The 25260-nt window shown below is 42.5% G+C and overlaps 1 protein-coding gene across 1 annotated transcript in view; it reads right to left on the bottom strand.

Annotated features, from left to right (window-relative positions):
- Positions 1-25260, bottom strand: part of RYR3 (ryanodine receptor 3) — a 585899-nt gene that overhangs the window by 290863 nt on the left and 269776 nt on the right. Inside the window, exons 28-32 of the mRNA XM_007940521.1 lie at positions 21243-21451; positions 18965-19140; positions 18095-18131; positions 13521-13684; positions 8473-8638 (exon numbers count right to left, since the gene is read on the bottom strand). Of these exons, the coding sequence (XP_007938712.1) occupies positions 8473-8638; positions 13521-13684; positions 18095-18131; positions 18965-19140; positions 21243-21451 (752 nt within the window). The remainder of the gene's footprint in view (positions 1-8472; positions 8639-13520; positions 13685-18094; positions 18132-18964; positions 19141-21242; positions 21452-25260) is intronic.

Genomic DNA, 25260 nt, shown 5'->3' with positions numbered 1-25260 from the left:
CAAATCTGCATCCTTTCCTTCAAGGCTCAGGGGTCCAAGATTATCTTCTGTGTCTGTATTAATTGGTTTCCCTTTTCTTTGTTGAAGAGGGTCTGTGTAATCCTTCTGCCTAGTCCGCCATCTTGACCCGCCCCTTCAGTGAGTGTTTTAACCCACAGCCTTTGCGGTTGAATTGTGTCACCCAAAAACATGTACTGAAGTCCCAGGACTTGTACCTATAGGTATGATTCTGTTTGGAAATAGAGTTTTTCTTCTGTTATGTTAATGAGTTAATATAAGAGAAGGGGAGGTCCTAAGCCTAATTCTTCTTACTTATAAAAAGATCAGAAATAGACACAGAGAAACACGCAGGCAAAGACAAACACCAAAAAAAGCCAAGGAACAGCAAGGAATACCAAGTATACCAAAAATCTCATGGGGCTACTGACAAAGATCAACCCCTAGAGGTGAAATCAGACTTCTAGACTCTTGAACTATGAGAAAATAAATTTCTGTTTTTAAAGTCACCTACTTGGGCTATTTTTTGTTACAGCAACAGTAGCTAACCAAGAAAATATCTATTATATCCCTCTTTTGTGTCAGACTCTAGGCTTAAGCAATGAGAGATATAAATATAAAATTCTGATTTGATACTGTTATGACTTTGGCCTTAAGGCAAGAGTCATCCTTGGTCTGACCCTCAGATTCTCCAAACAGCCCTCTTGTGACACCTAGAACGACTTGTGGTCCCTCAAGTCACTGTAGCCTTAAGCAAGCAAAATCTGGTGGCTGAGAATACATCACCTGGACCAGCAAGAGGCCCATGAGACTGCTAATGGGGAAAGATAAATGCATTCATCTCTAGGTGTCATACACAGCAGTATAGGGTGCTAGAGCCTGAACAGTGGTGCATTTTCAGGTCCCTCAGGACTGTCTGGAGCTCCGATGGTACAGTAGTTAAGGCATTCACCTGCTAACCAAAATTTTGGTGTTTCAAACCTACCAGATGGTCAGCTGGAGAAAGGTGAAGCAGTCTGCTTTGTAAAGATTTATAGCCTAGGGAACCCTAGGGGGCAATTTTACTGTGTCCTAATAGGGGTGCTATGAGTCAGAATCAACTCAAGGGCAGTGGGTGCTTTTTTGGTTTCAGGATTGTCCTTACAAGCTTCCTAAACAGCCCTTCTCACAGAGAGTAGGTACTTGTAGAGCATTTAAGACATCCTGAGATAGGTTTATTTCTAACATGCTAAATAGTTCCAGCATGCTAAACAAAGGAAATTTCTTTTAAATCACTAAAATAAGCAAACACTACTTGTGGTTGCCTGAGGATGTAAACAAGGCTAAAAATGGCAATAATGGCAGAATTATAGATGGTCCTCATTGCCTTGACCCCTGGTGTTACTCCTGTGATTATGTCATGTCACATGGCAAAATGTGATGTCAGAAGAGACTTTGAAGATTGCTCTTGAATGCAAATGGAAGAAATGACAAGATAAAAGAGCTGAACAGAAGATTTCAAAGAGCAGCTGAAGAAGACAAAGCAAATTATTATGATGAAGTGTACAAAGACCTGGACTTGGACAACCAAAAGGGAAGAACATACTCAGTATTTCTCAAACTGAAAGAACTGAAGAAAAAATTTAAGCCTTAAGTTGCAGTACTGAAAGATTCTATGTGCAAAACATTGAATGACGTAGGAAGCATCAAAAGAAGATAGAAGGAATACACGGAGTAACTGTACCAAAAAGTATTGGTTGATGTTCATCTACTTCAGAAGACTGCATGTAACCAAGAACCAATGGTTTTGAAGGAAGAAGTTGAAGCTGCACTGAAGGAATTGACGAAGAACAAGACTCCAAGAATTGACAGAACAGCCACTGAGATGTTTCAACAAACAGATGTCACGCTGGAGGTACTTACTTGTCTATGCCAAAAAATTTGGAAGACAGCTACCTGGCCAACTGACTGGAAGAGATCCTTATTTGTGATCATTCCAGCGAAAGGTAAGCCTACAGAATCTGGAAGTTCGAACAATATCATTAATATCACGTGTAAGTAAAATTTTGCTGAAGATAAAATGATTGTAGGAGTATACTGACAGGGAACTTCCAGAAATATAAGCTGGATTCAGAAGAGGACATGGAATGAGGGATATCATTGCTGATGTCAGATGGATTTATGCTAAAAGCAAAGAATACCAGAAAGATGTTTACTTGTGTTTTTTTATCCATGCAAAAGCATTCTACTGTGTGGATCATAACAAATTATGTAAAACATTGAGAAGAATGGGAATTCCAGAACACTTAATTGTGCTCATGAGGAAACTACATAGAACAGGAGGCTGTTGTTTATACAGAAAAACGGGATATTGCATGGTTAAAATCACGAAGGGAGTGTGTCAGAGTGTATCCTTTTACCATACTTAATCAATTTGAATGCTGAGCAAATAATCTAAGAAGCTGGACTATATGAAGAAGAATATGACATCAGGATTGGAGGAAGACTCATTAACAAACTACAACACATAGATGACACAGCTTGCATGCTGAAAGTGATGATGACTTGAAGCACTTACTGATGAAGAGTAACGACTACAGTCTGCAACATGGATTACACTTCAATGTAAAGAAAATGAAACACCTCACAACTGTACTGATAAGCGTATCACAATAAGTGGAGAAAAGAGTGAAGGTGTCAAAGACTTCATATTACTTGGTTCCACAATCAACACCAATGGAAATAGCTGTCAAGATATCAGATGACATATTACACTGTGCACATCTGATGCAAAAAGACCTCTGTAAAGTGCTGAACAACAAAAATGTCTCTTTGAAGACTAAGGTTCTCCTAACCCAAGCCATGGTGTTTTCAATCACCCCATATGCATGTGAGAGTTAGACAATGAATAAGGAAGATCAAAGAAGAGTTGATGCTTTTGAGTTGTGGTGTTGGTGAAGAATACTGAAAATACTATGGACCGCTAGAAGAGCTAACAAATCTCTGCTGAAGAAGGACACACGGAATGCTCCTTGGAGGCAAGAATGGCCAGACGGAGTCTTACCTACTTTGGTCATGTTGTCAGAAGGGACTATTCTCTGGACAAGGATATGATGCTTGGTAAAGTGGAGGGTCAGTGAAAAAGGGGAAGATCTCTCAACGAGATGGACTGACACAGTGGCTGTGATAATGGGCTCAGGAATAGTAAGTATTGTGAGGCTGGCGCAGGACAGTGCAGTGTTTCATTGTGTTTTGCATGGGATCACTATGAGTTGGAGCTGACTAGACAGCGACTAACAACAACACAATAACAGCATGGTAAAGGGAGTCTGTAAATTTAATTAAGGTTACTAATCAATTTACCTTAAGGTAGGGAGATTATCCAGGTGGGACTAATCTAATTACATTGAGTCCTTTGAAAGTAGAGTTATTTTCTCTGGTTGTGGGCAGGAGGAGGACCAAAGAGACTGAAAGCATGAAAAGGATTGAACATGCCCTTGATCACTTTGAAAATGGAGCGAGACACATGACAAGGAATATGGGTTCCTGGCATTGAGGCCTGACACTCCTTCCATTCACAGCAGCATTCCTCAGGGCTGCAGTACTGACTGGGACCAGTGAGGAGAATCATCCGGGAGCTAAGAGTGGCCCCAAGCTGACAGCCAGCTATGAAACAGGGACCACAGAACTTCAGACTGACAACTACAAGGAAGTGAGGTCTTCCAACTACCCAAATGAGCTTGGAAGTGGATTCTTCCCCAGAACCTCCAGGTAAAGCCCTAATATGACTAATAACTTGATTTCAGCCTTGGGATAACCTAAGCAGAAAAGTCACTCATGTCTGCCTGCCTACAGAACTGTGAAATAATAAAAGTATGTTTTTTAAAGCTGTTAAATTTGTGGAAACTTGTCAAAAAGCAATAAAAATGTAACACAGGTGCTTGCAACCAAGCCAGTTTCTCTGATAACAAAGTTACTAAGCACTCACCAGACACTAGATACTGTTCTGTGCAGAGGGGACAGAACAGCAAACACAAGGGACAGCCTGTGCCTTAAGCAGCTTGCATTCCAGATGACAAGCATATTGTTTTCCTAGGGTTGCTGTAACAGAAACGTGGTTCTCAGTTCTGGAGGCTACAGTAGTCTGAATTCAGGGGGTTGGCAGGGCCATGTTCTTTCTGCAGGATCAAGAGGAATATATTTTCTTGTCTCTCCCTGCTTCTGGTAGCCCCAAGTGTTACTTAGTTTACAATTGCAGCACAACTCCTTCCTCACATGGCTATATTTCCTCTGTTTCTGTCTTTTCCTCTTTTAAAAGGACACCACTAACACGAGATTAGGACCCTACTCATATATGACCTCATGTTAATTGATAACATCTTCAAAGACCTTATTTCCAAACAAGGTCACATTTACAGGTACCAAGAGTTAGGACTTCAGCATAGTTTTTGAGGGGCATTGTTCAACCTATAAAGGAAACGTACATTCTGGAATGTGCAGTCAGTCTGGAGTTGGGGCTGCCGTGATGCACCACAGCATGCTACTCTCTGCTCAGAAATCTCCAAAAGTTCCCCATTTCCTGAAGTTTTTCCTTTTGTATTTAAAACTCCTTTGCCCCAGTCAATTCCAACTCACAGTGACCATATAGGACAGGGCAGAATTACCCCCATAGGGTTTTTAATGCTGTAATCTTTATGGGAGCAGACTGCCACATCTTTCTCCTGCACAGTGGCTGGTGAGTATGAATCACCAGTCTTTCAGTTAGCAAAAGCAGCAGATTAATCACTGCACCACCAAGGCTCCTTTTGGTATTTAAGGCACCTTTTATCACTAGCTGATCTACCTTGCCCTTGCAATAATAAACATTTTATTTCTAATCATGTGTGAAGGTCAGGGCTTGGGAACTGACCTGAATGAAAGCTAGCCCCATCATAAATCTGTCTCTCATTCGCTGGACCTGCTCTCTGAGCAGTATGACTAGGCTGGCCATCACCATGGAGTGTCTCTTGAACATACATTTTTTTTTTTTCATTTTTTCACTGATTACATTAAGTGGGACAGTGAAAGGTTTTCTAATTGCATAGCAGTATTTAATGAGGAGGTCTAGAGACACTGTTTGAGAGAACCCTTCTTTCATTATTTTGGTTACTGGTCCTTTCTGAATAGAAAGCCAGAGTATAAATATTGCTGCCCTGCTCCCCTTGAGATAATTGAAAAATGAAAATGGTTACAGCTTCTGAATAACAATTATTCCAACTGCTAGGAGACCAGACGCCTGGCTGGACATGTTACTGTCTTGCATGGAATGAGAAGGGCAGCTGGCTGGGTGGGAGCTTCCCGAGTGTCCCTGGCACTGAGCCCTGACACTCCTTCCATTCACAGCAGCATCCTCAGGGCTGCAGTACTGTCTGGGACCAGTGAGGAGAATCATCAGGATTTATATATATATATATATAAGGAATAGAGAAGTTATCTGGGAGGTGGGTGCCAACACACAGCTCAGAGAAGATAACTGACGAGCTCCAAGTCATTCAGGAACGAGGGTAAAAGATGGGGATAAAAGCTGCCACAATGTCATCTTTGCTGAAACATCTCATCAGTATCACTAGTTCTGCCCTGAGGCAGCCATGTCACTGTTTCTGTGAACGCCATGAGGTTTGTTTTCATTTATTTTTTGACCCTCCATAGCCCAGCTAGCCTTAACAGTCATAAGATGCTTCAGAGTTCTCTGCAGCTCAGGGAGGACCCTTCAGCCAAACTCATTTAAAAAGTTAATAGGAAAAGTTAATGGATTCTGAAGGAGAGCAGTAATGTATATAAGCATTTTCTCCAGGGACTGGGGGGAAGGGAGAGTCATGAGAAAGTACTAGAAGAGTAAAATCTTACTTTCTACCTTAAAGCTTGGTTTCTGAAGGCCTTTTTCTGAAAATGGCTGTTTGGGCCCGAGCTATTGGACCTAACTTGCCATATGGCATTGAAAAGAAGACGCACAGGGTATCACAACAATGAAGGAGGTTCTGGAAGGATGGGGGCAGCTACTTCAATACTGTCCCAGGTCCTCAGGAAGAGATCGGTCCATTCATTTTTGTCACTGAACATTTTGAATTTGGGCAGCTATTTTCATATCTCACCTGATCCCATTACTCAACTACAGGCCAGATAATTCGCTGCTCAGAGGCTCTCCTGCCTGAAGGGTATGATCTGGGGCTGATTGTTGTGGTTACCTAGGGCCTCTCTGACAAGAATATACCACAAATGGGATGGCTTGAACAAACAGGAGTTTATTCTCTTACAGTTTGGAGGCTTTAAGTTCAAGTTCAAAGTGCCAGGCTGTAGGGGCTGGGTGAAAGCCCCTCAGCCTTGGGCTTCAGCTCTGCCTCCAGCTCCCGGCCCACTGAAACTAGAGGCTTTTCTTCACGCAGACAGCTGATGGCTGCTGATGCTGACAACCCCAAGGTCAACAAATAAAAAGGCACAGTCCCAATGTTACCAAACCAATGGCAGGCCATTAATTTAAGTCCACTGTAAGTCCCAAGGTCAGCAGAGCATGGCAGGCTGCTGAACGACGACATGGCTTCATGCAGGGCTCAAGTGTGCCATAAGCCAGAGACCATTCCCAAAGCTGCTTCTTATATACGGGAAGCAGACCATATACCCAAAGCAGCTACTCAGCTGCTTGTGGTAGATTCCATCATGGAGTTGATTGCCAGTCTCATCATGGGGAATAACTACCACCAGCTGCCCAGTCACTCAACCAAGTCCAGCTAAGTTGACACACAAACATAACCACCACACTGATTCTGGAATCTGGTCTTTTAGGCATCCTAAACAGCTGGATGTTTGTATCTGCTCTAGTTAGCCAAGATGGCAACCTCAGCAGACTTAGCTTCCTTCACACTATTCTCCTGCTCAGAAATCTTCAGTAGCCTTCCCATTTCCTATTAATATCTGCCTAGGGAGCTCTGGTAGCATAGTGGCTAAGGCACTTGACTGCTAACCAGAAGGCTGGCGGTTCAAACCCACCAGCCACTCCTTGGAAGGAAGGTTGGGCAATCCTAATTCCATAGTGATACTGCCTCGGAAACCCAAGGAGGGGTTGCTATGAGTCAGGGATGACTCGACGGCACATAACAACAAATAACAACCTTTCCAAATGAATTTCCCACCACTCCCCATAAAAGCCTCACACTATTCTGTGCATTCCTCAAATACACTTTACACTTCCCTATCTCTATGAGGTTTCCTGTGCCATTCTTTCAACCTGGCAAATGCCTCGCCACCTAGAATACCTTCTTCCTCTAAAATACAGTTCAGACACTTTCTCCTCACTGAAGCCTTTCCTAACAAGTCTTGACAAAAGTGGGCTCTTCCTCCTCTGAACTCTACAGCACTCTCTATTTACACACACATCTGACTCTCTATTTCCACTCCTACAGTGCCAACAATATTTCGTATAGAAATTTAACTGTACCCTTGCATTTCCAATAATATGTTCTGTGGAACGCTAAGTTTATAGAATATCACTAACTGTGAAAACAATGAGAAAAATGCTTTTCTTGGTAATTTGAGAAATGCTTGGTTAGACAGGTTTCTTTCTGAAACATTCAAAGTTTTTCATATACTAACATTCATTGCAATACATCAAGAGAAATAGCTAATACGTGGCATTTCCTGCTTACCTGGCCATAAGGGATGAACATCTTGCTTAAAGGAGATTCAGGCTTCTTGTAGTGAATAACAGGTAAAGCTACCTGTATATGAGTCATGGTTTTTTGTTTTGTTTTATTTTTCTGAGTAGGTCTATGGAAGTTCACAGTCAATAAAATAGGGAAACACATAATTTATGGAAGTGTATTTTTCAAAGAATTTTATAAGGAATCCACAGGGAACATGAAAAATCTTTTGTCAAAATGAATACTCCCTGGCAAATTAACCTGTTTTTCTAGGTCTAGATTTTAAACATAGAAGTTTCTTAAAGTGAGGAGTATTTATGTTCACCTTAAAACTCAAAAAGCCAATCTCACTGCCATTGAGTCAGATCCGACTCATAGTGACCCCTCCTTGGATTTCCGAGGCAGTATCACTATGGAAGTAGATTGCCCAACCTTCCCTCCGAGGAGTGGCTGGGGGGTTTGAACCACTGGCCTTCTGGTTAGCAGTCAAATACAGCTTGTAAAACACTGGTAACATAAAACTTGCCCAAGAAGTATTTATGGAATAAATGATAAACTTTTAGAGCCTGTCACCAAGGAAAATCCTTTTCGTCCTCCAGAAAGATCAGCAATACATTTGATTAACCAATCAATACGATAGTTCTTCCCACTGTTTTTCTTTTCTGTACAAAATGAAGCCACTTACTTTCTCTGTCCCTTTTTTGTTCTCCTAAATGTGGATTCATCCACTTGAGACACTGTGGGGAAGGGGTGCTGAGGATAGAGAAGCATCAGGATCACAGACCTGGGACATCACTGTTTCTGCCCCCAAAGCTAGCCCTACCTGGTAGCAGGTGCCAAGTTCTTTTCCATTGGCTGAAAAGGACAGCATGCCCATTGCCAGATCCACAAGGCAGCCAATCTCCAGGTCCACGTTACTCCGACTTGATCTTTGGGAATTGGCCACGATGTCCCCACCCCAGACCATGTAGCAGTTGCTGCGTTTCACACTAGAAGCCAATGAGAGGAAAAGGCACAGAATCTGGACTAAGGACGTTTTTAATCACAAGAATGAAATGGCCCAGGAAACTTCCTATGAAGCTTTCCCATGATCACAAATTTTTTTTTTTTTTTTCTTAAGTGAATGCATTCAGCTTCATCACAGTCCACCCAAGCATGAATCACCAGGGAGGGCTACCTCCTTCCACATAGCCTAATGTTCAGATAATTCGGTGTCAATTTCCTTTTATGAAATAGGTAACAGAGATGCTATTATTCCCACTGAGAGATGGAAAACTGAGGCATACAGGAGGTTAGGTGGATTTTATAGGGATTTAGTGTAAAAGGCAGTATTAAAAACCAAGTTTCAAAATCCTGGTCCAGTGTTTGGGGCAAAGACTACAGAACTTGAAAACTCAGGCCCACATTCCTTACGATGGCAGGCTCAGATCCTGGCAGACTTGCAAAGTAGGTGGAGTTTATCTCTGATCCCTTCTCCCTCCCTGATCTATCCCACTCTCTCCTTCCCAGCTCCCTGCAGTTCTGACCTCTGCCCTCTTAGCTTCCTTCCAACTGGGTTCCTTCCTTTAGTTAGCTGTCAGCTGTCTACCAATTCCCAGAGAAAAGAACTCCATTTTAGGCACCTAAAATTTATTTGTTGTTGTTGTAGTGTGCCGTCGAGTCGGCCCCGACTCATAGCGACCCCTCCTTGGGTTGCTGAGGCAGTATCACTATGGAAGTAGATTGCACAACCTTCCTTCCAAGGAGTGGCTGGTGATTTTGAACTAGAGGATGGCTTTGGGCCTAAGGCAGTCACCTGCCAAGTGCAAGGCTGGTGGTTCAAATCCACAGGCCACTCCCTGCTGCATAGACCTGGCCATCGCTTTAGTAGCTCTGGTAGTGTAGGGCCTAAGGCACTTGACTGCTAACCAGAAGGCTGGCAGTTCAAACCCACCAGCCACTCCTCGGAAGGAAGGTTGGGCAATCTACTTCCATAGTGATACTGCCTCAGAAACCCAAAGAGGGGTCGCTATGAGTCAGGTCCGACTTGACAGCAAATAACAACAACAACAAAATCTATTTACACCTACTCCTCATTTATTGACTATTTCATTATATGGCATTTCACTTTTACAACAGTAGTAAAAAACCTACTATCCAACTATTTTGTACATTAAAGTCATACATCTGGCAGTAACAAATGTCAAAATCCCTGATATGGTCCCTGACTGGCAGACATAGTGTGCATGTAGAAAAGAAGCTTGTATTGCATAGTGATGCACTACTGGGAGAGGACAGGGGGTACAGTCCTCTCCAAGCTGCTAGGTTGCCAGGAAAAGCAGAGTGGGGGGCTGGAGTGGGGTGACTAGGGATAGAACATTGCTTGACAGGCCCTTGGTGCTTAGAGAGGGCTGAGGCTAGGGCATTTGCAGCCAGTGTCTTCAAGGTAGGCTGGGATCAGGGACATAGTGGGACACTGGGGTCTGGCCCCAGCTTCCAGCCATAAGAAGTGACAGGAACAGGCTGGGCCATGGTCAGAAAGAGCTCTGAGAAAGCGCCCAGGGCCCAGGAGACCCTATATCAGCTGATCAGGACCTGCACAGCCCCTTACCACTCCTTGATGCTCCCTCATGGGTGGGCACAGGTTAGGGTGAGACGGGGTACCTGGGTGGGGTAACCTGGCATCAGTGAGTGAGTGGCCAGCAGCAGCTATAGTCTAAGGTCAAGGGCAGAGGCCTGACCTGGACATCAAGGCCTTAGAGGAAGCTCTCATTTGTTGATTCTCATGGGGATGTGGAAGAGGAGAGGGGCAAGGTTATCCAGTGAGAGCTGGGGGATACTTGGGCAAAGGGCTGGTGTGGGGACACAGCAGGCAGAGTGTGCCCCTCCATGTGGCACCCAGGCCCTCTTGTCAGCAGACAGGGAGCTCCCTGGCACCCATAAAGCTATCAAAGCATTCTGGGATTGTTAAGGGAATGAGCCAAGGCTATCCATCCTGAAATATCACGAGGAAAGGGAAGGGGCCCTGGGAATGGAGAGGGGCCAGTGCTTGGGCTATCATGGCTCTGGAAGACTGAGCAGGCCTCCTCTGTGGGCAGCAGGTGGGGCCAAGCTCTCCTGAGGTGATGTGAGGAAGGAAAAGGCATCAGTAGCAGGACACCTCAGCAGGGGTCTGGTGGGATGTTCACAGTATGAGTGAGGGGTTGGGGAATGTGGTCACCTTCATTTTTGTGTAATGCTGATTTCTGCTTACTGACCTGGTCTTTAGAACCTAACCATGTCAGTGAGTGAGGAATAGATGTAAAAACAAAAAGTCCTCAAGGCTCCAAAGAGTGGTTCCTTTACTGTAGGATTTTAAACACTGGGTGGGCTTTGGGGAAAATTCAATCGTGGTAGCAGAGGTGATTCCCAGAATCCTTCACAATGAGCTATGGACAAGAGGAACTGATTGGGTTTCCTCCTAATCTGGGTCCTTGTGTACATCATCTGAAGGACATGCTCCGTAAGGTAACATTATGTGACTTTTCCCAGGATAAATGAGAGCGTGACTCTATACATGATGCTAGAGCAGCTCCTTTAAACATCCTATGGTCAACCTGGTGCTATTCAGTTCAGTTGGGGACAGGGAATGTGGCAACGAGACTTTGGGACAGACTGTCTCCACAGACTATGAAAGCTGCTTTACCTGTATGGACTGTGTTCTCATTTAGAATGCAAAGAAGTTTATCAGGATTCTCTAAGGTTCCTTTTAGCTCTAGAAGGTTATCATTCTCCCCCATGGTTGGATATCCCGTTTGCAAACAACCATTTCTCTCCTCTCTTCTAGGACTGTTTTCTCAGTATGAATAACCTCACCACCCACTGCCATCAAGTTGATTCCAACTCATAGCAACTCCCATTGGGTTTCCAAGGCTGTAAATCTTTACAGAAATAGATTGCCTCTTCTTCCTCCCACGGAGCAGCTATGTGGGTTTGAACCACTGACCTTATGGTTAGCAGCCAAGTGCCTTCCCCATTATACCACCAGAGCCCTTCTGAACAACCTCAGATAAGGGCCAAATCACTTCTAGAGAGTTAAAGCCATTGTTAGATTTCCATAAAGGTTAAACAGCAGCCATGTTATTATTGCTTTTTAGTGAGTAAAGTACTGAATAGATTTAGGACTGCTACAAAATTCAATTAATAAAGTATTGGAGCTGTGGAAGTGTGAAGTGGCAGGCTTTGGCAATGCTTTAAAAGACCAAATTTGAAATGCCCTCAAGCATTTGAAAATCAATCTTGTATTTATTTCTTACTATAGAGGACAGAATTACTGAACATCTGCTATATACTGGGTCTTATTCTAAAGGCTAATGTATCAGTTAATTTTCACAATAAATGTGATCACTGAGGCTCAGAAAAAGCAAGTAATGTGCCTGAAGAGGCAGATCCAGCAAATGGGGATAATAAACCCAATTAGGATGGACTCCTCTTCTCTTTGCTCTTTCAGCAAAAGAACAAATTCTGGATTGGTCAAATGCTTTCACATGTCTTTCTTTCCAAACTAAACCAGGTGTTGCTTATAGCATCTTACGCTGGATCTCTTAACAAGATGGGAATTCAATAATAATAATGTCCATTTGCCATGAATGCCAACTTACAATGACTCCCGCTTGTCATAACAGAACTGTGCTCCACAGGGTTTTCAATGGCTCATTTTCTGGAAGCAGATTGCCAGGGCTTTCTTCCAGGATACCTCTAGGTGAACTCAAATTGCCAACTTTTGGTTAACAGTCAAGTGTGTTAACCATTTGCACCACCACCTTAGACCTCCTGATAACAATCAGTGTTGATAGTATAAGTGCAAGCACTGTTCTAAGTATTTTTCTGCATATTAACTCACTTAAACCTCACAACCCTTCTGTGAGATTGGTACTACTATTCTCATTTTATAGATAGAGATTGAGGCCCCAGGAGGTTCAGTGACTGCTTGATGGCTATACACCTAGTAAGTACTGAAATGTAGTTTAAGATCTAGGTAGCTTGCTTCCAGAGTCCATGCTCTCAACCACCAACCCACACTGGTTCCTGTTGAGATCACAGTGGGAATGACCTCCAGCCACTTGACCTTCATGGGCCAGTGGTATTCAAAGTGCACTGATTTTATAGCATTCCTGACTTTGTAGGGAGGAAAGGCTGACTTGAGAAACAACTTCCTATATTGTTGTACATGTCTGTATAGGGCACAGATTATCATACTCTATACAGGTGGGAAACAATGGATGGAGACAACAAGGCTCAGTTTCCAGGGCCACCTCTGGGGCTCATCTGGCCAAGGGTTCTTTGACTGCAGTGGAGGGAGGGCATGAGTGTGCCTAAAACACATTTGTCCCCTAAATATCCCTAATTTCTAGAGTGATTACTGTTTATGAACTTGTTATGTCTCTTTTATGTTCTTTATGTTTTCAGTTATTATAGACTCTTGGAATGAAAAGTTTTAAGCTTATCGATTCGTGTATAATGTGATCTATCATTTTATTTCTTCTGCATCAACATCTCTCAAGCACCCAGGGATTCTCCCTTGTTCTGATGTCACAGAATTTGGGGCTTATCTAAAAATCATGGAGAAAATTCTGAGACTGACCCCAGATCTTCCATTTCTCTATCTGTATCTCCCAACACTGGGCCATGTTTTAGAAACATGATGGTATTTTTCTCTATTTGCACCAGTAACACTTCTCCTCACTGCCATAGTACTCATTTACTTAAGTATTTTAAGCTCGTGCTTCATTTCTTTCCTTTTAAGAGAGATTGGGCTATCTACTCCCCTTTTTCTGAGAAGAGGGGTAAATGAGAAAATACTGGGGATGTGGAACCCAGTGGACAATCTGCCTCTCTTAGGAGCCTCCTTACCTTTCATGGACCCGGCCCCTCTCATCCCCCAGGGTCACAGTCACTGTGCAGTTTTTATTCAGGTCAAACTTTTCACTGTACAAGTGATAGTCGGGGGTCACCCATCCGACCCAGACGCAGGAAGGGTCCTGTCCAGCAAAGATTCGAATCGCGTAGTAGCACTGCTGTGGGGAGACCACAGAGAGGAGTGAGTGGCTATGTGGCAGAGCAGGCTTGACAGGGATAAAGGACACAGAAACCTACTTGGCCCCTTATTATTAAAAAGCACACACTGTTTAGAGATAATTCACTCTAGACTTGAAGGGAAGACTAAATAGAGAAATTGGTTTCCTCATTTCTCCCTTCTCTGTTTTGCTTGAGCACCTGGAGAATCATGCACTCAATTTCCCACTCTTTGCCTAGAAGACACCGCTGAAGTACTCAGTGGCTGCCATTCACAACAGTCAGTACAGATCATGAGCCCTCTGCTGGACATCAGGGCAGAGCCAGGCTACAGGGAGAGCTGGGCACAGCCCTTGCCCTATGAGGGATAACAGTCTAGGGTCAGAGCACTCTTGCCCCACTTCTCACTTCTACAGAAAAGTCAGAGGTTTTTTTTTTTTTTTTTTTTTTCCCTAAAGTCTTGAAAAAGAAGCTGCAAAACAAGAAGCCTGCAACATGGCTACATGTGTTTTGTGTGGCTGACACACTCAACAACCAGCAGTGTTGACAACTACAGCCATTCGTGATGGGCATCATAAAAATTTATGAGGTACATCACAAGGATTATGTTGTTATGAATTTAACTGTATCCCCACCTAAAAGATATGTTGAAGTCTTAACACCTATACCTATGAATGTGATCCTGTTTGAAAACAAGGTCTTTAAAGATGTTACTAGTTTGGTTAACACAAAGTCATACTGGGTAGGCTAGGTCCTAATTCTGTATGACTAGTGTCTTTATAAATAGAGGTAAAAGATACCGAGACAGAGAGAGAGAGATGTCATATGATTTTCTCTAGAAACTAGGAGAAAGGCAAGAACAGATTTTCCTTCTAAGCCTTAGAAGGACTCAACGTGGCTGACATCCTTTTTTTCATAATCTCAACATCCAGAATTGAGACAATAAACTTCTATTCTTACAAACCATCATTGTTGTCGTTAAGTGCCATTCACTCAGCTCTGACCCACAGGGACCCTATGTACAACAGAATGAAACACTGCTTGGTCCTATGCCATCCTCACAATCCTTGAGCCCATCATTACAGGCACTGTGTCAATCCATCTCACTGGGGTTCTTCCCCTTTGTCGCTGACCCTCTACTTCACCAAGCATGATATCATTCTCCAAAGACTGGTTCCTTCTAACAACATGACCAAAGTAGGTGAGAGAAGTCTGGTCATTGTTGCTTCTAAGGAGCACTCTGGCTGCACTTCTTCCAGGATAAATTTTTTCAGTCTTTTGGGAGTCCATGGTATTTTCGGGATTCTTCACCAACAACACAATTCAAAGGCATCAATACTTCTTCAGTCTTCCTTATTTATTGTCCAGCTTTCAAATATACATGAGATGATTGAAAAATATCATGGCTTAGATTAGGCACATCGAGAAACAAACAAAAAAACAAAAAACCAAACTCACTGCTTTCAAGTCAATTCCAACTCAGTGACCCTTCTTGGGTTTCCAAGGCAGTATCACCACGGAAGTACATTGCCAACCTTCCTTTCAGGGAGTGACTGATAGGTTTGAACTGTCAGTCTTCTGGTTAGCAGTCAAATGCCTTAGGCACTATGCCACCAGAGCTCCTAGGTTAGGCACACATTAGTCTTCAAAATAACAACTTTGCTCTTTAATACTTTGAGGACATCCCTTGCAGCAGATTTGCCCAGTGCAATACAACATCTGATTTTCTGACTGCTGCTTCCAAGGATGTGGATTATGGATCCAAATAAAATGAAATCTATGACAACTTCAATCTTTTCTCCATTTATCATGAAGTTGCTTATTGGTACATTGTCGTTGTTGTTATGTGCCGAGTCACACCTGACTCATAGCGACCCCTCCTTGGTTTTCTGAAGCGGTATCACTACGGAAGTAGATTGCCCCATCTTCCTTCTGAGTGGCTGGTGGGTTTGAACCACCAACCTTCTGGTTAGCAGTCAAGTGCCTTAGACACTATGCTACCAGAGCTCCCAATTCGTGAATTGTATTGGCACAGTTGTAAGAATTTTTGTTTTCTTTGAGGTGTAATCCATACTGAAGACTGTAGTCTTTGGTCTTCATCAGTAAGTGTTTCAAGTCTTCTTTCCTTTCAGCAAGCAAGGTTGTGTCATCTGCATATCGCAGGTTGTAAATGAGCCTTCTGTCAATCCTGATGCTGTGTTATTCTTCATATAGTCCAGCTTCTCGGATTATATGCTCAGCATATTGAATAATATGGTGAAAGGATACAACCCTGACACACACACTTCCTGATTTTAAGCCATGTAGTATCCACTTGTTAGGTATGAATAAAGCCTCTCAATGTACAGGGAGATTCCTCATGAGCACAATTAAGTGTTTTGGAATTCCCATTCTTCACAATGTTACCCATAATTTGTTATGATCCATGCAGGTGAATGCCTTTGGATAGTCAATAAAACACAGGTGAACATCTTCCTGGTATTCTTTGCTTTCAGCCATGATCCATCTGACATCAGCAATGATATCCCTCATTCCACATCCTCTTCTGAAATCTAGCTTGAATTCTGGAAGTTCCTGGTCAAAATACCGCTACAACTCTTTTTGAAATGTCTTCAGCAAAATTTTACTTACATGTGATGTTAATCATATTGTTTGGTAATCTCCACATTCTGTTGGATCACCTTTCTTTGGAATGGTCACAAATATGGATCTTTTCCTGTCACTTGGCCAGGTAGCTGTCTTCCAAATTCTTGGCAAAAATGATTAAGTGCTTCTAGTGCTGCATCTGTTTGCTGAAACTTCTCAGGGGCTATTCTGTCAATTCCTGGAGCCTTGTTTTTCACCAATACCTTCAGCACAGCCTGGACTTTTTCCTTCAATACGATCAGTTACTGATTATATGCTACTTCCTGAAATGGAAGGTTCATACTTTGTACATTCCACATTCCGATAATTAATGAATTTGCTGTTGTTTCTTCCCATTTTGAGTTGCTGCATCAGCAAAAGTTTTACCTACAAAAGCTTTACCCTATCCATGTCATTAAGGTCAGATCTACTTTGAGGAGGCAGCTCTTCCTCAGTCGTATTTTGAGTGCTTTCCAACCTAAGGGGGTCATCTTCTGGCACTTGATCAGACACTGTTTCACTGCTATTTATAAAGTTTTCCAATAATATATCACACAATGTTTCACTATTATACATCATGTTTGTAGTGGCCATTTTTTTTCCCAGAAGTACATGGCCTTGTTCTTCTTCCCAGTCTGTGTACGTCTGTAAGTTCCACTGAAACAGGTCACATGGGTGACTCTGCTGGTATTTAAAATACCAGTAGCATAGTTCCCATCTCACAGCAACATACAAACTACCACAGCATGACAAACTGTGAGGAGTGGTAGATAAGCCACCTAGTTTGTGGTAGCTCTGGGACACTATGACATATGTTACAGTAACAGCTATAGCACTGAAGTAGGTGACTGCTTCATGATTTTCTTTATGAAATTTATCAAATTTATTCTTATTGAGTAAACTCTTACTTGTACTGTCTACTGTCTCACATTTTCTTGACTGGGAGAAAAAAGGGTCAGCCAAGTAAACCTGGACCTGAATCGTGGCATTGTTCATTATTAATTGTGACTTTGGACAAGTCATTTGACCTCCCTGTACCTCAGAGTGAATAATATCATCCATCTCAGTGGGTCACTGAGGGGATCGAATGGGAAAGTCATGCAAAGTGCTTGGTCTAGTTTGCTTCACATACAAAATATATGATATGCTGAAGTATGAGTCTTATTCCTGATGACAGTTAACCAATGAACTCAAGATTGCAAGATAACACTATAGGATGTAGAAGGAATTCTTCGAAATAAACGTTTTGACAGGTGCTAAAGATAGACAAGAGGAAAAAGGAAATTAGGAAGTGCTGCTCATGAAAAAGAACCAAAAGCAACTTCCATTTCCTGGGCTGGCTTCCTGCTCCTTTTTTTCATAATTGCTTTCAACATTATTCCTGGCACTGCATGGAGATACGGGAAAACTGATTCATAGAAGTTTACAAAAAAGAGCAAACAAAAGGATTAAATTAATCCCTGCCCCCCCCCAACTGATGTTAGTTTCAATCAGACAGGCTGTTCTAGGTCCTTGGTGGCAAATTGGCAACAAGTACACAATGATGCCCAATTAGGAACATCAGGTAGAGCTACTCTTGTCCTTTGAAGAGCTGTATTTCTTTCCCTTATTTGAGAAATGGCATTTCTGGAAGCATCACTGTTCTGGAAGCATCAAGATGGATATTAAAAGGCAGAGTAATTGGCAATTAAAGAGGATCTCTAGACAGATCTTTGCTGTGAGGGGCATATTACCAGGCACAGCAAAGAATCAAATAATTAAAACCATAATCAAACACATTTACTTACTGTTGTTGTATGAGAGAGTATGTCTTGCATCTGTTTCCTAGGGGGAGAATAATCCATGTTTTAGTCAGTCATCTGTATAAAGAATTCATAGCTTGGACAGACCATTGATCTACCTTTAATGATCAAGGCAAGTTTAGAAAGCTGGATATTTCCTATACAGTAGTGAGTCCAACTAATCTTGGGACTTACTCATTTATAAAAAGCTGCTTCCACAAGGCAGGGCTGTGAGTTCCAACTCTTGTCTCTCAGCTCAGATGACAGATCAGAGTTGGAAGTTGGGGGGAGATTATAAAAATAGAGGTAGGGATACCTATGAATAGATTATTCTGTTTTTTCAACCAGCTATGCTTATTTTAAAAGTTTGATAGATAGAAACTCTAGAGGAAACCTGGACAAGACAGCTCCAGACACAAAGACACACATCAATGATTAAAAATAGACATCAAAGAATGTAATACTTGTCAGGAAGGAGATAACACATTACTCATCATTGGCACAGCTGCTGGGTGGGTCATTGACCATAACCATGCAAAGAAGGTAGTATCTGCCTTTAGGAACCTTTAACTCCATGTGAAAGCAACAACCACACACTGTCACATACTCATACTCGTTTTGCTCCCAAAACACAAGAATTATGGGCAGCAAGCAGGCTAGGGGCTCAGAGAGCTCATGAAGAATAGAAACTTTTCATCAGGTGTGACTGTTTAGCTTCACTGTTTACTACATAATTAAGGGTCCACACACATGTCATTATTTCTCTGATGGAAACACAGAGAACCATATGCACTGAGGTATCTTAACAGAAAACAAAAATCCATTTTTGCAGCAGGCACAAGGAGATGTCTAAGAGCCTGGTGGCCCTGTCCTCACCTTTTCTGGAAAGCATCACTGTCCAGGCAGGGGCTGTGGCTGAAGGAGGAGTGGCATTCCACGGGCATGCTCAGGCGGCAGTAGATCATGTTGGCGCTGCTATTCTGTGTGCCAAAAGTCTTATGGGATACCTTGAGGCACGGAGGACTGTCCATGGTGCCATCAATCCTCACAACCTGGAAACAACACAAGTCCTTATCTTGATATACTGAGGGCTTGACCCTGACCCTCTTTCTTTTATTGACATAATACTTGGCAGCAAAGCATTCTGTGAACTATAAAACAAACTGTCACCAGGGAGAACCAACACTATGCTGCTCATCACCACTTAGACCCCGTACTACAGAAAATATGAGATTTGCTTCTAGCTAGAGAAACTGGAGATTTGAAAACATGTCCACTGGGCTTTCTCCAAGTGTAAGGGAGTACAACAGGTACTGAAGTAGGGGTGGTGTAACAACTGGGCAATAGAGTGCAGTATCCACAGAGGCTGATCAGGTTAGGGGGTATTATGGATTTAATTGCTTCCTCTCCCAAATAAAAGCTATAATTCCTGAACCCCAAACTGTAGATGTAACCCCATTTGGGAACAAGACATTTTTTTGTTATTTAAAACTGTATCAGTATAGTATGTGTGTTAAACCAATCATCTTTGGTATATAAAATGAGCAGCATAGGTACAGAGAAGCAAGCACTAAAGGAGGGAAAGTTAAAAACCACATGAAAATCCCTGAGGAGCAGAAGTTGAAAATAGACAAAGACCTTTTCCGAAAGCCAATAGAAACAGAAAGCTTTGCCTATAGCAGGCACCCTGAGTTCAGCATAATACCCCCTAACCTGATCAGCCTCTGTGGATACTATACTCTACTGCCCAGTTATACCACCCCTACACTTCAGCACCTGTTGTATACCCTTGGACTTGGAGAAAGCCCAGTGGACATGTTTCTCACCTCCTAAACATATGAGAGAACAAATCTGTTTGTTGAAGCCACCTACTTGGGTATTTCTGTTAAGGTAGCACAAGCAAACTAAGATAGGGGCAAGTGGCTAAAGAAAAAAAATTTTTCCAAAAGTTTTCCTTGTCACTGGGCATGAGAACCACCAGATCATTTCCCATCCCTGCCACACTGTCAGAACCCAAGAGCTGACACTCCCAGGGCTCCTCCAAACAATGGGGGAAAGCCACTGTTCCAGGGCACAAACACTGCAGGGATGTTGAAGGAGCAAAGACCAAAATTGGAGTTTTGAAATGTACAGGTGGAGAGGAGGACACAGGAAATACACTGAGACTTACAATGAAAACTTCCTTGAGGGCTCAGCCATCTCCCATTCTCTAGACAACAGTTCTTACCCTGGGGTCTGTGGATATGCTGAAGTATTTTTGCCTGGTTGTACATTTTTCTAAGTGGAGAGCTTCTTGATTCAGTTTGTCAAAAGGGCTCATGGCCTCCAAAAGTTTACAAGCCACCATTCTAATGTACTGGTCAGGAGGAACTTACAGATATCACAGTGTCTACTATTTAACACTGTGGGAGAAAGGCAAGATTATGAGTTGATTCTTGTTGAATTCAGGCTGGAGGGTGAACTACAGACATTTATAGGCAGGTGGAATCAAGTGCTGAATCAACCCCAACTAATGCTCTGATGGAGCTGATTTGTTCGGCTTTCCACCAGGCCCTCCCCAAAAACATCCCCCCAAAATCCATGGCAGGCATGGGCAAAGTAGAGGCAAGTGGATGTAGAATTAGAACCCAAACTAGCCTCCCTACAGCCCTTGGCTCCGTGCAGCTTCCTTGACAAGGTGGGAATTTCATAATCATATACTATACACTTCTGCATAAAATCCTGGAAAAGGCTCTACAGAAATTAAACAGGGTCCAAAAGACACCACACTATGAACATTTAAGAATCATGTCCAGAAAATAAAATCTTGAGTATATGTATATAATTTTTTTTGAAAAGAAAAAGAACATTTAAGTCCTCTGGATACTATATTGCTACCACAATATAAGAAGGTCTGGAGGAAATACAGTAGCTCAAAGGGCTGTGCGTGCGTGCAAGGTCAAATTCACAAGGGAGTTCTTCCTTCCAAGGTGCAACTAAGCTGCTCCACTTAAGGTGCCTATAATTACAGCTGTGAGGGCCAGCGGAGAAGTGGCTGGGCAGGAGACAGGTCAAGGACTTAGGTAAGCAGCTACATGTTGACTTGAGAATTAGTGGGAGCTTAGTACTTTGGGCTACCTGCCCTACCGGAGCCATCTACAGTGTGTAATGTTACCTCTATGTGTGGATGATCCTTTGGCACGTTGACAAATGTTGGGAGGCGCTTGCTGAACCACATCGCAACATCTCGGTTCATGTTGACAGCAAAAGGCTCAAAGCCCTCTTGAAGGCCACACATGGTATAATACTTGAAGGTGCTGGCATCCATTCCAAGGTTCATGCGGCCGATCTGAGACAGCCCCAGAGAGCAGATAGGCACAAAGCCTGTAGAACAATCAAAGAGAGCCCTGCCTCAGCCAACAGGTACCACCTCTAAGACACTGTGAGGAAGCCAAACCTTTTCCTCTGTAAGGGCTATGAGCCACAGAAGGAAAGATGAGCCTTAATCCTTTGTTGTTCTTCCCAGCACATAAACTTAGCAACAGGTGGCTATATGGAAATGGAGTCAAAAGCTGTCCTCAGTATATGGGAAAGACACACGAGCAATCTCCCAGCTAAAGTTATTCTTAAGATGTAAATAAAACTAAAAGGAGGAGGATAAACAACGTGAAATTCCTCTTGGATATCTTAATTAAAACTTGTATCAGGTCTGGGAAATTTTAAATATTACCAAAAGCAAAACAAAAACTTTAAGAATGACTTTGTGCAAATCATCTAATTTTTTCCGGCCTCAATGTTTCCCCCGGTGAAATGAGAGGGATGGATTAAGGAGCCTGATGGTCCTTCATTTTTCATTTGAATAGACTTTTTAAGAGCAGCTTTAGGTTGGAGGAAAAATGGGGCAGAAAGTACAGAAAAGTCCCATATATCCCCTCACTCTCTGCAAGCTGTTTCTTCTAACATCTTTTTGTTTTTGTTTTTGTTTTAAATAATATTCTACTGTTTTTGGTGAAAGTTTACACATAAATTAGGTTTCCTTTTCACAATTTCTATATAAAATGTGACATGGATTATGCTTTTCACAACAGGTCAACATTCTATTTCAATGCTGGTTGTTATCCTTCCTTTAATCTAGTTTCCCTGCTTGCAATTACTCTCATTTATGTGACACCAAATGGTAACTGTGTACCATTTGATCTCACATAATTTTTTTTTTTTTTTTTTTAAAGAGTACAGTACTCACAGGTGACATTGTTTATTGCATGAGCCAATCTGTTATTTAGCTGAAAGGTACCCTCTGGGAGTAGTTTCAGTTCAAAGTTTAAAGGGCATCTCAGGGTGTTATTCCTGGGGATTCTTCTGGTTTCAACAGGTCCAGTATGTCTGGCCTTTTTTTCTCCCTTCTTATCCAGGACTATTTATTGTGTCTCTGGTCAGAATGATCAGTAGTGGTAGCCAGGCGCCATCTAGTTCTTCTGGTCTCAGGGTGGGTGAGGCCATGATTTGTGTAGACTATTGATCCTACAGACTAGTTTCTTCTTTGAATCTTTGGTTTCCTTCTCTTTTGCCCAGGATAAGTAGAAATGAACAGTTGTTTCTTAGATATTAATATTTTGCATTAAGTGGCACATTTATTATGATTGAGGAACCAATATTTATGCACTATTATTAACTCAACTATATTTTAAATTAGAATTCCATCTGTGTGTTGCAGAGCCCTGGTGGCTCAGTGGTTAAGAGCTTGGCTGCTAAGTGAAAGGTGGGCAGTTCAAACCCACAAGCCACTCTGTAGAAAAAAGATGTGGCAGTCTGCTCCTGTAAAGATTTACAGCCTTGGAAGTCCTAAGGAACATTTCTTCTCTGTCCAATAGGGTGCTATGAGTTGGCATCCGCTTGATGGCAGTGGATTCTGGGTTCCGTTGTTGTGCAGACCCTTTGGGTTTTGACAAACACATTATTTTATGTGCCTGCCATTTCAGTGTCATGTGGAACAGTTTCACTGCCCCACAAATCCCCGTGCTCCATCTATTCATCTATTCCCATACCACCTGTACTACCAGAAACCACCAGTTTTCACTATCTTAATAGTTTTGCCTTTCTCCAGAATGTCACGTGATTGAAATCTTTCAGTATGTAGCTTTTTCAGACTGACTTCCTGCACTTAGCACTACGCATCTAAAGTTGCTCCATGTCTTTGTGGGTCCTTCCCATTTTGAGGGATTGGGTCTATGAGATTTTTAAATGCTAGCATTAAATACAATTTTACGAAACACAATTTGCTACCTCCCACAATCCTAGTCTACTGGTCCCCTCCCCACCTAAGTAGGGAAGAGAGAGTTAGAAGTAGAACAGAAGAAAATGCCTCTCTTCCCTCCACATCTATTTTCTCTCCAAAAAAAACCAAAAACCAAACTCACTGCCACTGAGTTGTTTCTGACCCACAGCCACCCCTCCTTGGGTTTCCAAGGCAGTATCTCTATGAAAGTAGGTTGCCCAATCTTCCTTCCAAGGAGTGGCTGGTGGATGTGAACTGCCAGGCTTCTGGTTAGTAGTCAGATGACTTAGGCACTTGCTTCTATATCCTGATCATATTTTAAAAAGCCACCATACAGAACAGAACGAAGCAGGAGTTGAAGTTGTCTGGAGTTCTTGCTTCTGGGCTATTTATAAATCATAATTGTGGACCAACAAATTGGCAAAGTAGGACAAGCAAATTTGGGAGAACGTGGAAGGCAGACAGGCAGCTGGAGGGCAGCCATGGCTGCCTACGGCACTTTGAAGGCATACACTGCTCCTTCTCCAGTGGCTAAAGCAGCAGTCCAAGCTCACCATCAAGAAAACTGGTGCCGCTCTAGGACAGGAATGTTAACTTATGGGGAAATTTGGGGAAAATGTGCTATCCTTCATAAGGTTCAAGGCCAAAATACGCTCTTCCTAGATGGAATGTTTTATCCTTTCATCTAGGCCATGGAGCTTCTATTTAAATAGCAAGTCACATAAGTAAAAAGTAAATCCTTCCCAAGCTAAGGTGGTGACTATGGTTATGTGCTGAGTTGGACCCGACTCATAGCAACCCCTCCTTGGGTTTCTGAGGCAGTATCACTACGGAAGTAGAATGCCAAACCTTCCTTCTGAGGAGCGGCTGGTGAGTTTGAACTGCCAGCCTTCTGGTTGGCAGTCAAATGCCTTAGGCAGTTTGCTACCAGAGCTCCTATTACTATTATAAATGATGAATTCACGTAACACACCAGGAAAATAAAAAACAAACAGATTCCATTTAGTTGACTGTGACTCAGAACTTCCCCATGTGTGTCAGATTAGAACTGTGCTCCACAGGGTTTTCAGTGGATAATTTTTCTGAAGTAGATTGCCAGGCCTTACTTCCGAGGTGCCTCTGGATAAACTGGAACTTCAAACCTTTTATTTAGTAGCAGAGCTTGCTAATCGTATGTATTACACGGGGATTCCAGATGCTTTTACTACTACTTCTAAACACAAAAGCACTTGGATGTTACTTTACAAGAATGAGGGTAAAGTTCCTATTAAGAGTCTCTCCTCAGGGCCACCAAAGACACAGAATAGATCGATGGCCCTGCCCCTTGGGAAGATAGATGGACTGGCTAATTGTACAAGTTCTCATTCATTCAACACCCCAAGCACCTCTATGCTTCTGGCACTTTGATGTTAGGGGCTGTGAACCCATCTCAATTCTACAAAAGAGATTTTAAAATAATAAACCTTTAGAAATCTGACTAGAATGGAGTAAGGATTGATTGTCAACAATTTTTTTTTTGTGTGTGATTTGGGTGAAAGTTTACAGAGCAAATTCATTTTCCACACAGCAGTTCACATACACTATCTCATGACACTGACTACAACTTACCACAAAGCAATAGCTCCCCTCCCACATCCTCCCCATAATTACCTCTTCCCTGTGTCCTTCCCTCCATGCACTGCTGCCCCCTGAGCTGTCTCTGTGTGCAAACATAGCCCTTCTATTCTCCCATGACTGTTCTCTCCAATAAGTGTATCTACCTAATGTAAATGTTCACCTCATATGCCTGTCTTTTGTTTGGCTGGAAGCCACAGGAGTGTGTTCAATTCCAGACCTAAAGGACAACTAGAGGCCATAGTCTCAGTGGTTCTATCAGGCTCCATCAGACCAGCAAACCTGGTCTTTTTTTTTTTTTTTT

This window comes from Orycteropus afer, unplaced genomic scaffold (genome assembly GCF_000298275.1).
Source record: "Orycteropus afer afer isolate SDZICR_OR568_19922 unplaced genomic scaffold, OryAfe1.0 scaffold00068, whole genome shotgun sequence".
Taxonomy (NCBI): domain Eukaryota; kingdom Metazoa; phylum Chordata; class Mammalia; order Tubulidentata; family Orycteropodidae; genus Orycteropus; species Orycteropus afer.
This window is presented reverse-complemented; position numbering and strand designations above follow the sequence as displayed.